General features: G+C 44.3%; 1 protein-coding gene across 1 annotated transcript in view; it reads left to right on the forward strand.

The window, feature by feature from the left end:
* Positions 1-12079, forward strand: part of LOC115373227 (pituitary tumor-transforming gene 1 protein-interacting protein) — a 56637-nt gene that overhangs the window by 20806 nt on the left and 23752 nt on the right. Inside the window, exon 6 of the mRNA XM_030071506.1 lies at positions 11925-11971. Within this exon, the coding sequence (XP_029927366.1) occupies positions 11925-11971 (47 nt within the window). The remainder of the gene's footprint in view (positions 1-11924; positions 11972-12079) is intronic.

Consider the following 12079-nt stretch of genomic DNA (forward strand, 5'->3'; position numbering starts at 1 on the left):
GAGGGTTAGGAATACCGGATATATATACATATTATTTGGCTTTTAATGGCAAATACCCCTTACTGTGGGCCTATTATGAACACCATGAGGCTGGCAGCTGGATATGGCTTGAAAACAAAATGATTGATGAGAGCCCAAAACAAACATCTTTGTCTGCTTTATGGTATTGTACAAAATTAAACACAAATTTGAAGAACCCTATTATTAATTTTTCATGTGACATTGTGAAGGTCATACACAAGAAATGTGCAATAAACGGATTACAATTGCCTTCATGCCCATTATGGAGGAATCCATTGCTTACTGCAGGAGGGAAGACTCTTTTAAACAACAAGTGGAATAGTCACAATATTAGGAAACTTGAACAAATTGTAAAGCAGGGGAAAATAATGAAATTAAAGCTAATTATAATCTGAATAAATCATGTTTCCTACAGTATTTACAATTGAAATCTATACTGCAGAAATTTATATCTCAGGGTACCACTATGGCGTCAAATAAAGACTTAGATGATAAATTCAGAGAGATTGTAACAAATAGTGGTACAGTATCCAAACTTTACAAACTTATAACTCTCTTCTCCTGCAGTAACATGGATAAAGTCAAACAACAATGGGAACATGATCTCGGAAAACACCTACCACCTGAACAATGGAACTCTATTATAGGACATACAAATTATTTATCAAAATGTGTCAGATATAAACTTATACAGATGAAGATTTTACACCGAACATATATAACCCCATACAAAACAAATAAAATGAATCCTCAGACATCAGACTTGTGCTGGCACGGCTGTGGAAAAAGAGGATCTCTAATACATATGCTATGGCACTGTCCAGAAATAAGAAAATTTTGGGAAGGAGTCCAAAATACTTTATGCTCAATTATAAATGATGATTTACTAATGTGCCCAGAAGTGTGCTTGTTGGGAGCTAAAATGGATGGTGTAAAATCTGAAGAAATACAACAGCTTTTAACGCTGGCATACCTTTCTGTGAAAAGGATTATCCTCATGAATTGGAAAGTGCGGAAACCTAATTGTTTCTGTTTGAATAACTGGCTGAAAGACTTCATAGAACTAACAATGATGGAACGTGCAGCCTCAGCTTTACAGGAGCTGTATAGACATGATTTTGATGGGCCATGGACACTCATTAAAGAATATATAAATGTGAGAAATTCAACTTAGTTTAATAACATGTTGAGGATATGATATGAATGTGAACCTCGTAGGTAGAAAATCAAAATCCTCTCTAAGGAGTTTTGACACTGATTCCCTGAGTCTATTATGTTTCTTTATGTTAGTAGTTTGCAATCCCTGGTGAAATGTCTTTGTGTTGTGTATTAGTACTGTGTGTTTCTTTTTTTTTTTTTTTTTTTTTTTTTTTTGTTGGTTTGTTTGTTTGTTTGTTGTTGCTGATGTTGTTTTGTTTTATGTGGCTAAAATTAAAATGTAAATAAAAAAAAAAAAAAAAAAAAAAAAAAAAAGTAACCTCTGTGAGCCTTTTGCATCACGTGCTGGGGAATCTAGCCCTTGTTTCCTGTGCCACTGTAGTCTTAGTTAGCTTTAGTGCAGTGACCTATATAGATGTTCATGTTCTGAACAGGATGTCCATATAGCTAGAATAGGATGTTGGGCCCATCATGGGAAAGGCTAGTGCCTCTAGGCACTGCTGCCTGGCCTCCAGAGACCCAGCTCACAGCAGTATGCCTTTATTATCATCTGAGCCCCAGCTGGTAGAGCAGTCTGGAGGAAACATCAGCAAGGGCCCACTAGGATTTGACTGAAACGTGTTTTCGAAGACAGAAACAATTTTTTTTATCTATTGACACAATACAATAACTAACACGTTGATTTCTTTCAAAAACCTGGGAATATAGGTGATAAGCAAAATAGCAAAAGTAGCAAGAAATGAGCAAAAAGTTACAATTACCAGAAATTGCCCCAAAAATTCCCCCCCCCCCAAAAAAAATTTGTAGAACTCCCCCCAAAAAGTAAAATTGCAAATAGAATTTAAAATGAAATATGTAGCACTTTTGTCACTATTTATACAATAAAACAATTATTTGGCTACTGGACCAGTATCTAGGCTCGAAGGGAGTGGTGGCATAAACTAGAAATAACAAGACTAGAGACAGTTTTTTTAATATATATATAAAAAATAATTTGGCAGTTTACTGAAAAAGAATAAGAATATTAAAGATCAATAAATTTGGAAAATAAATAAATGAAATAAAATATGTACAATAAATATATATACAAACAATATTCTTGAACTCTTTTTGATACCTCTTATGTTGAAAAGAGTTTAAGATATTTTATTGATGTGTCTAGATATTATAGTATATATACATATATATATATATATATAGATATATATATATGTGTGTGTGTGTGTGTGTGTATATATATGTGTGTATATATATATATATGTATATATATATGTGTATGTATTGTTACGACCGGCTCGTTGGCCGCAACAAAAGAGGAGATGTACGAAAAGTTAAATTATAACAAACTGAATTTTAATCAAGTAAACAAATAAATGTATGGGGTATGGTAGGCAGTATCAGTGGTGTGAGTGAGTGTATGGATGCAGTGAGAGAGGTGTGGTGCATGTTGTCAGTGCAAAAAAGGAAAAACAAACAAAAGAGAAGGCCAGCACGCCGGTAGGGTGCTGCCTGGAGCGAGGACCAGGGAGAATGGAGAGCAGAGCGAGGGGCTGGCGTCTGGGAAGGCGGGGTTAAATAGACCTTGATGGGAACACTGGCCAGGTGTTCCCAGTCAGGTTAATGGCAGACTGGACAGACCTGGAAGACAAAACACACACACCAGTACACCGAACACAACACACCAGGCCTGGGGCCGTCACCCCCCCCCCCCATAAAGTCAGGGTCCCCAAAGGGAACCCTGGCTCCAAAATTGCCAAGCCATATAAAAATCAATACTAAACACTAATTAGTTATCAATAACTGCACTCATCCTAACTCCACATTATAATACCAATAAAAAAAATGCAATATACAAGAAAAACAAACAGCTCACCGCTTATGTCCCCCACAAATCCCAGCACTCTCTGCCTCAGCAACTGGTACCCTGAAGCAAGTTTAAGAGGAGAGAAAGACCAAGAAAGATGGGACCCAAGTGGAGAGTAGGAAAAGAAAAAAAAACAATCACTAAGAAGGAGCCCGAGACAATGCATCCGCCACTACATTGTCTCGTCCCTTAACATGGCGAATGTCGAGGCTGTAGGACTGGAGGAAAAGAGCCCAGCGAACCAACCTCTGATTGGGAGACTGCAGGGAACTAAGGAACGTCAGAGGATTGTGATCTGTAAAGACAATCACAGGTGAAGAGCTGACATACACACTGAAATGCTGCAAGGCCAGGACCAACGCTAGAGTCTCTTTCGATTACAGAATAATTCAGCTGGTGTCTGTTGAACTTCCTGGAAAAAAAAACACAATGGTTTATCCACCCCAAGGTCATCAGGCTGCAATAGCACCGCCCCTGCTCCCACAGCACTAGCATCCACCTCTAACTTAAAAGGTCTATCCCACTGTGGAGCTGCCAAAACAGGAGCATTACAAATCAGCGCCTTAACATTTTCAAATGATGATTGACACTCTGACGACCACACATATTTCACTTTGGACTTCAACAGGTTTGTGAGGGGTGCAACAACTGTAGAAAAATTCCTGCAGAAACACCTATAATATCCAACTAACCCCAGAAAACGCATCAGCGCCTTCTTAGTTGGAGGAGGAGGATAGTTGTCAATAGCCTGCACTTTTGCACGCACCGGAGACACTGTGCCCTGCCCGACTACACGCCCCAGGTACGTCACTGTAGCCTTGGCGAACTCACACTTCGCCAAATTTACAGTTAACCGCGCCTTAGCCAAGCGGTCAAACAGCTTCTCAATACGGTCAAGGTGGTCAGTCCAACTGTCAGAATAGATCACGACATCATCCAAATACACAGAGCAACCCTCCAGATCTCCAACCACCATATTCATGAGGCGTTGGAAAGTCGCTGGCGCATTTCGCAGACCAAACGGCATGACCGTATATGCATACAAACCTGTAGGTGTAATAAATGCAGCAACCTCCCTCGCCCTCTCTGACAACGGGACCTGCCAGTACCCCTTTAACAAATCAAACTTGCTGACATACTTAGCGGCTCCCACCTGATCAATACAGTCCTCCATCCTCGGAAGTGGAAAGGAATCTGGCTTCGTCACACTGTTAACTTTGCGGAAGTCTGAGCAAAACCGTGGTGTATTGTCCGACTTCGGCACCAACAGACAAGGAGACGCCCAACTAGAAGAGGATGGCTGTGCAATGCCATTGCCAAGCATATATTTCACTTCAGCATCAAGATACTTACGTTTGTCAGGGTGGACACGATAAAACCTCTGCCTAATAGGTTTACAATCCTCAACCACAATATCATGCTCTAACAAATGTGTACGTGTAGGTGTGTCCCCAAAAAGACATGGATATCGCCTTATCAGGTCAGCCAACTGACCACGCCTTGACGCCTCCAAATGGCACAGCAAACCATCCAGCTTCTGCAAAGATTCAGAATTCTTCAAACGACCACAAAGCACAGCCTCATCAGGACCCGGCAAGTCATCTCCCCCTGGCACTGCCACTGCCTGAGGAGACACAGACACACAAACAGGATGGACAGCAGACACCTGCACCTTCTGTTCAGGTAACTGGGATGCACGGGGGTAATACAACTTCAGCAAGTTAACATGACAGAGCTGAGTAGGAGACCTGCGATCAGGAGTAGATATAACATAATTTTGATCTGACACCTTCCTCACCACGGAATACGGGCCAGAAAACTTAGCCTGAAATGGAGAGGTAACAATAGGCAAAAGAGCAAGCACCTGATCCCCAGGGAGGAAAACCCGATCCTCCACCTGGCGATCATAAAGTTTTTTCATCTTGCCCTGTGCAGAAGTCAGATTACTCTTAGCCACTTCCTGAGCCTTATACAGTCTGTATCTGAAACCATTAACATAATCAATAAGGTTTTGGGGTGGTTGTACTTCCTTCCAGTTATCCTGCAAGAGCGCGAGGGGACCCCTAACCTTATGGCCAAACACCAGCTCATTAGGACTGAATCCCGTGCTCTCCTGGACCACCTCCCTAGCAGATAACAGCAACCAGGGCAGGCCTTCTTCCCAATCTCCGTCCATTTGAATGCAATACGCACGTAACATGGACTTGAGCGTTTGATGAAACCGCTCCAAAGCCCCTTGGCTCTGCGCATGGTAAGCAGAAGCCTGACTGTGACTAATGCGCAGCTGCTTTAATACCTGAGCAAACAAATGTGACGAAAAATTTGACCCCTGGTCAGACTGGATAACTCTGGGAACCCCAAAGACTGAAAAAAACTGAGACAACGCACGAACCACAGCCCTGGCAGTTATGGTGCGCAACGGGTACGCAGCTGGGTACTGTGTGCTCTGGCACATGACTGTCAGCAGATATGCTGCACCTGATTTTGAAGGAGGCAATGGGCCCACACAATCCACAATAAGATGTTCAAAGGGCTCACTTATGGCTGGTATCGGACACAGTGGAACAGGCTTCAAACTCTGATTAGGCTTGCTGGTTAGTTGGCATGTATGACACGACTTTATATGTTTAGCAACATCCCGCTTCATTCGCGGCCAGAAGAAATACCTCAAGATGCGATCATACGTCTTCCTGACGCCCAGGTGACCAGACTCATCGTGGGAAATCTGCAACACCACACTACGAAAACGGGAAGGCACCACAACCTGATAAATTGGGTCACCCACAAAATGTTCGCCCTGAGGCACCCACTTCCTCATTAACACCTCATTCTCGATGAAGTAGCAGTGAGAGTTGTTCTTTACCTCACCAGCAGGCTGCACCATGTCCAGCAAACCCTGGAGGGAACCATCAGCCCGCTGCTCCAACACCAACTCACTGTGAGAAACAGACCAAGGAACATTAGTACCAGTTACATCATGCTGCAGGGAAGTGTCATCTTGTCCAGTGCACTCTGTCTCCACCAACTGCGCACGTTTCATCGCGCGCGTTACGGCACACGCCCTGAACACATCAGGAAAATCCCTCTCATTCTTATCAGGGTCACTGGTGACCAGAGGCTCTGAAACAACGACAGCTGGAGGGGGGACATCAGCCCACACCCGACTCCCCGCTATATCATTGCCCAAGATCATGGTCACACCATCCACAGGCAGAGCTGGGCGCACCGCTACGGCCACCTCACCCTGGAACAGATCACAAGACAACATCATTTTGTGCTGCGGAACCTGCAAAACCTGCAGCCCAATACCCAGCACCGGTATGAAAGCCCCAGTGTATGACTCCTCTGAAAATGGTAGAGCCGACTCCACAATAAATGAATCAAAAGCTGCGGTGTCACGCAATATCTTAATCTGCACTTTCTCATCGCTCCCCACCAAGGAAACGCACCCATTACTGATGAAAGGCAAATAGGACTGCAAATCTGGACTCACTCCTTGCGGTTTTAACTCACCACTCGGTGTCTCCAACACTCTCTCAGGAACAGGACCAACACACATTGCAGGCTTAGGATGCACCGTCGCTCCAGACTTACTGTTTTTAAATGCATAACAGTCTCTCCTCCAGTGTCCCCGCTTATGACAAAAATTACACACCTTGTCAGACTCGCGAGACACGCGTTCCTGTTTCTGCTCCATCCAAGCATTTCTCACTGGGCGACCGGACCCTGCACCTCCACTTGAGAAACTCTCCCTACGCACGCCGCCACCGCGCGCACCTGGATGCCAAGTATCGTCCCCATGCGTCAACACGTAGTCATCAGCAAGTGCTGCGGCCTCAGCTGCCGTAGTAACTTTACGCTCATTGATGTAAGTTGCAATGCGCCCCGGCACAGAGTTTTTAAACTGCTCCAAAATCATGAGATCACGCAGATCATCCAATGACTCAACCTCAGCTGCCGCACACCACCGGTCAAACTGAGTTGACAACTCACGAGCAAACTCCAAATGAGATTTATCACCTCTTCTCCAACCACGAAACCGCTGGCGATACGCCTCAGGCACAAGCTCATACGCCTTAAGAACAGCTGATTTCACCACATCGTATTTTACGCTATCTCCACTACTCAGCGTAGAGTATGCCTCCTGCGCCCTGCCAGTCAAAACACACTGCAACAGCAAGGTGCACGTTGACTCTGACCAGCCGCGAGCCTCAGACAGACGCTCAAACAGCGAAAAAAATGTTTCCGGGTCTTTCTCATTAAATTTAGGAACAAGCCTTAAATCAGCCAGATCAGACCCCGCAGATGAGCCACCCGGCCCAGAGGAACCGTCCCCAGGCAGACCAGCCGTTACAGCTTTCCCCTCACTCACCAAAACCATTTTCTGCCTCTCCAGTTCAATCCTCGCCTGCTCCGTTTCCTGCTTCACCTTCTCAACCAGGACTTCTTTCTCAATTCTTACCTGCTCAATTTCCTGCCTCACCCTTTCCAAAGCGACTTCTTTTTCAGTCTCCAATGTCAACCGCAACTTAAGCAACTCTTTCTGCTGCTCAAAAGACAAACCACCACCAGGACCTGCGTCCTCGGCGCATTCGGAGATGGACACAGACTCTCCCGCATTCAACACCTTCATTTTCAACAACTGAATTTTCAAATTTGCCTTCACTGTCTCTTTCACCCTTTTATCACCCACATTAACCTTATAATGGTCAGCTATTTTAACCAACTGATCCCTGGTACACTCGTCCAACGACGCTTCAGATGGCGCCTGTACAAACGCTTCTACCACTTCATCCATCTTACCTGAATGACCGCAAGAGAAGATACCGTGTTGGAACCCACCCAGTGTGTGGCCAGGCCCGCGCAGCCTGCAACAGAGCCTCCCCGCTATCTGACTACCTAACCAGGAACCTATCTATACAACTCCCCCCTAGTCTTCATGGAGCGTAGCGGCGGGTACTTACGCACTAGCAGCCCGCTGGCTCGGAGAGGCGACCAGAAGCTGGCAACCACCACGAAACCAGGGATGTGCCCCCGAGCAACATTAGGGAAAAGGGAATGGGAAGCTCTAACCGCCGTACCCCAGCACTAACAGCCCCCCACGACGACAACCAAAGGGAAGCCGCCGCTAAAGCCTACAAGGGGAACCACTCCGTCAGGTAAGATGCATATGCACACACACACAGCTGGACCGACACTTACCTTCTCATGCAAAATCCACAAACAGATGAAACAAATGGCAAAAAAACTCGCTTCCACAAAAACCAGACGAGCAGCACAAATGCCCAAACTTAACTTCAAAAAAGTACATCCCCAAGAGCGCCAACAAACTCACCATATAAGGCAAACTACGTCAGCGGTGACTCCCAAGGAAATCCCGAAAATGACGTCACCTCCACACGAGAGCCGCAAGCCTCTCAACCAAAGGCCTTCCCCAATTATCACCACTTAATTGGAACCACGCGCCCTCGCGTAGACAAAGCACTCCAAACAAAGTTTAAATAACCTATGAAAAATACCTCACAAAAAACATAGACTATAACCAAAAACACCGGACCCACCTGACACGAGCCCCCACTTTGTTACGACCGGCTCGTTGGCCGCAACAAAAGAGGAGATGTACGAAAAGTTAAATTATAACAAACTGAATTTTAATCAAGTAAACAAATAAATGTATGGGGTATGGTAGGCAGTATCAGTGGTGTGAGTGAGTGTATGGATGCAGTGAGAGAGGTGTGGTGCATGTTGTCAGTGCAAAAAAGGAAAAACAAACAAAAGAGAAGGCCAGCACGCCGGTAGGGTGCTGCCTGGAGCGAGGACCAGGGAGAATGGAGAGCAGAGCGAGGGGCTGGCGTCTGGGAAGGCGGGGTTAAATAGACCTTGATGGGAACACTGGCCAGGTGTTCCCAGTCAGGTTAATGGCAGACTGGACAGACCTGGAAGACAAAACACACACACCAGTACACCGAACACAACACACCAGGCCTGGGGCCGTCACAGTATATATATATATATATATATGTGTGTGTGTGTGTATATATATATATATATGTGTGTGTGTGTATATATATATATATCTATATATATATATATATATATATATGTATATACATATATATATATATATATATATATATATATATATATACACACTATATTACCAAAAGTATTCGCTCACCCATTCAAATGATCAGAATCAGGTGTCCTAATCACTTGGCCTGGCCACAGGTGTATAAAATCAAGCACTCAGGCATGCAGACTGTGAAACAAGACATTTGTGAAAGAATGGGCCGCTCTCAGGAGCTCAGTGAATTCCAGCGTGGAACTGTCATAGGATGCCGCCTGTGCAACAAATCCAGTCGTGAAATTTCCTCGCTCCTAAAGCTCTATTATAACAAAATGGAAGCGTTTGGGAACAACAGCAACTCAGCCACGAAGTGGTAGGCCACGTAAAGTGACGGAGAGGGGTCAGCGGATGCTGAAGCGCATAGTGCAAAGAGGTTGCCGACTTTCTGCACAGTCAATTGCTACTGAGCTACAAACTTCATGTGACCTTCAGATTAGCCCAAGTACAGTACGCAGAGAGCTTCATGGAATGGGTTTCCATGGCCGAGCAGCTGCAGCCAAGCCACACATCACCAAGTGCAATGCAAAGCGTCGGATGCAATGGTGTAAAGCACGCCGCCACTGGCCTCTAGAGCAGTGGAGACGCGTTCTCTGGAGTGATGAATCACGCTTTTCCATCTGGCAATCTGATGGACGAGTCTGGGTTTGGAGGTTGCCAGGAGAACGGTACATTTCAGACTGCATTGTGCCGACTGTGAAATTTGGTGGAGGAGGAATTATGGTGTGGGGTTGTTTTTCAGGAGCTGGGCTTGGCCCCTTAGTTCCAGTGAAAGGAACTTTGAATGCTTCAGGATACCAAAACATTTTGGACAATTCCATGCTCCCAACCTTGTGGGAACAGTTTGGAGCGGGCCCCTTCCTCTTCCAACATGACTGTGCACCAGTGCACAAAGCAAGGTCCATAAAGACATGGATGACAGAGTCTGGTGTGGATGAACTTGACTGGCCTGCACAGAGTCCTGACCTGAACCCGATAGAACACCTTTGGGATGAATTAGAGCGGAGACTGAGAGCCAGGCCTTCTCGACCAACATCAGTGTGTGACCTCACCAATGCGCTTTTGGAAGAATGGTCAAAAATTCCTATAAACACTCTCCTCAACCTTGTGGACAGTCTTCCCAGAAGAGTTGAAGCTGTAATAGCTGCAAAAGGTGGACCGACATCATATTGAACTCTATGGGTTAGGAATGGGATGGCACTTCAGTTCATAGTATGAGTAAAGGCAGGTGAGCGAATACTTTTGGTAATATAGTGTATATATAGATATATAGATAAAATTCACATCAGGTGTTTGATGCTCCAGCTCATCGAGGTCGTATCATTAGGGAATGGCTGCTGGAGACTGGGGTACCTCAAATGGAGTGGCCTGCACTTTCTCAGACCTGCATCCCATAGAAAACCTATGGGATCAGCTGAGTCGCCGTGTAGAGGCTCGGAGCTCTGTGCCCCAGAACCTCAATGTCCTGAGGGCCGCCCTTCAAGAAGAGTGGGATGCCATGCCTCAGCAGACAATAAGTAGACTTGTGAACAGCATGAGACGTCGTTGTCAAGCTGTAATTGATGCTCAAGGGCACATGACAAGTTATTGACACTGATATTTTTTGTTGTGGTATATCCACCACTGTTGTTGGCTTTTGTTTCAAGAAATTGTTTGAGATGAGGAAATCACCAGTGTATGCTTCTACTTAAATGCCCTACTTTCATGATATAATATCACTGTAGCGTGAACTTTTTATATTTTCCATAAATTTCACCCAGAAGCCAAATATCCCTAACTTTTTGTGAGTAGTGTATATATAGATATAGATATAGATATAGATATATATACACACACACACACACACACACACACACACACACACAGCACCAGTCAAAAGTTTGGACACACCTTCTCATTCAAGGTTTTTTCTTTACTTTTACTACTTTCTACATTATAGATACATACTGAAGACATCAAATATATGAAGGAAGATATATTATGTATTATATTATGGAATTATGTAGCAAAGAAAAAATTGTTAAATAACTTTAAATATGTTTTATATTTTTGATTCCTCAAAGTAGCCACCCTTTGCTTTGTTGACAGTGCTGCAAACTCTTGGCCTTCTCTCAATGAGCTTCATGATGTAGTCATCTGAAATGGTTTTCACTTCACAGGTGTGCCTTGTCAGGTTTCATTTCTGGAATTTCTTGCCTTCTTAATGTGGTTCGGACCATCAGTTGTGTTGTGCAGAAGTCAGGTTGGTACACAAAAACTCCACCATGTGATTTCACTTATTACCTCACCTTCAAGTAGAGAGAAGGGACTAATCAGTGAAATCACCTTGTGGACTTTTTGATTGGAATGAAAACCTGCAGCCTCTTGGCCCTCCATGTCACATGGTTTGACATGCCTGCCTTAACATAAAGGTCATATAACGGTACGCAAAGTGGACCAGTCCATAGTCTGTGTATTGCCATCCCCGAGGTGTTCAGAGTAAAATGGAAAGGACACAGCAGGTCTTTAAAGCTAAGATGCAGTCATTCTGTGTTGATCTGGGAATGGCTGGAAAAGGAAGAGGTGTCACTAGTTGTATGAGGTGAGGTGCAAAGAGCTCAGTGTCAAACACATTGACCGAGGTTGGCAGTAACAACCAGTGGTTGCATAAAACCACTGGAGTGATGTGTCTGTCAGAATGTTTGGTTTTAGTCTGTTATCACAGTTTGATTTTACTGTCACAATATGAAATAGCTGTTTTTTGTTCTCTCTTTCCAGGAAGATGGAGAGGAAGGCAAGACACGATGAGATTTGCAAGAAGTATGGTATGTATGAACTCCAGCATGCATTTTATTACCATATGAACTGCATTCAATCTCTTTAATGATAGCCCAACACACACTCACACATCTCCTCCTGGGATGTATGAACAT

The sequence above is a fragment of the Myripristis murdjan genome, chromosome 16, assembly GCF_902150065.1.
Source record: "Myripristis murdjan chromosome 16, fMyrMur1.1, whole genome shotgun sequence".
NCBI lineage: Eukaryota > Metazoa > Chordata > Actinopteri > Holocentriformes > Holocentridae > Myripristis > Myripristis murdjan.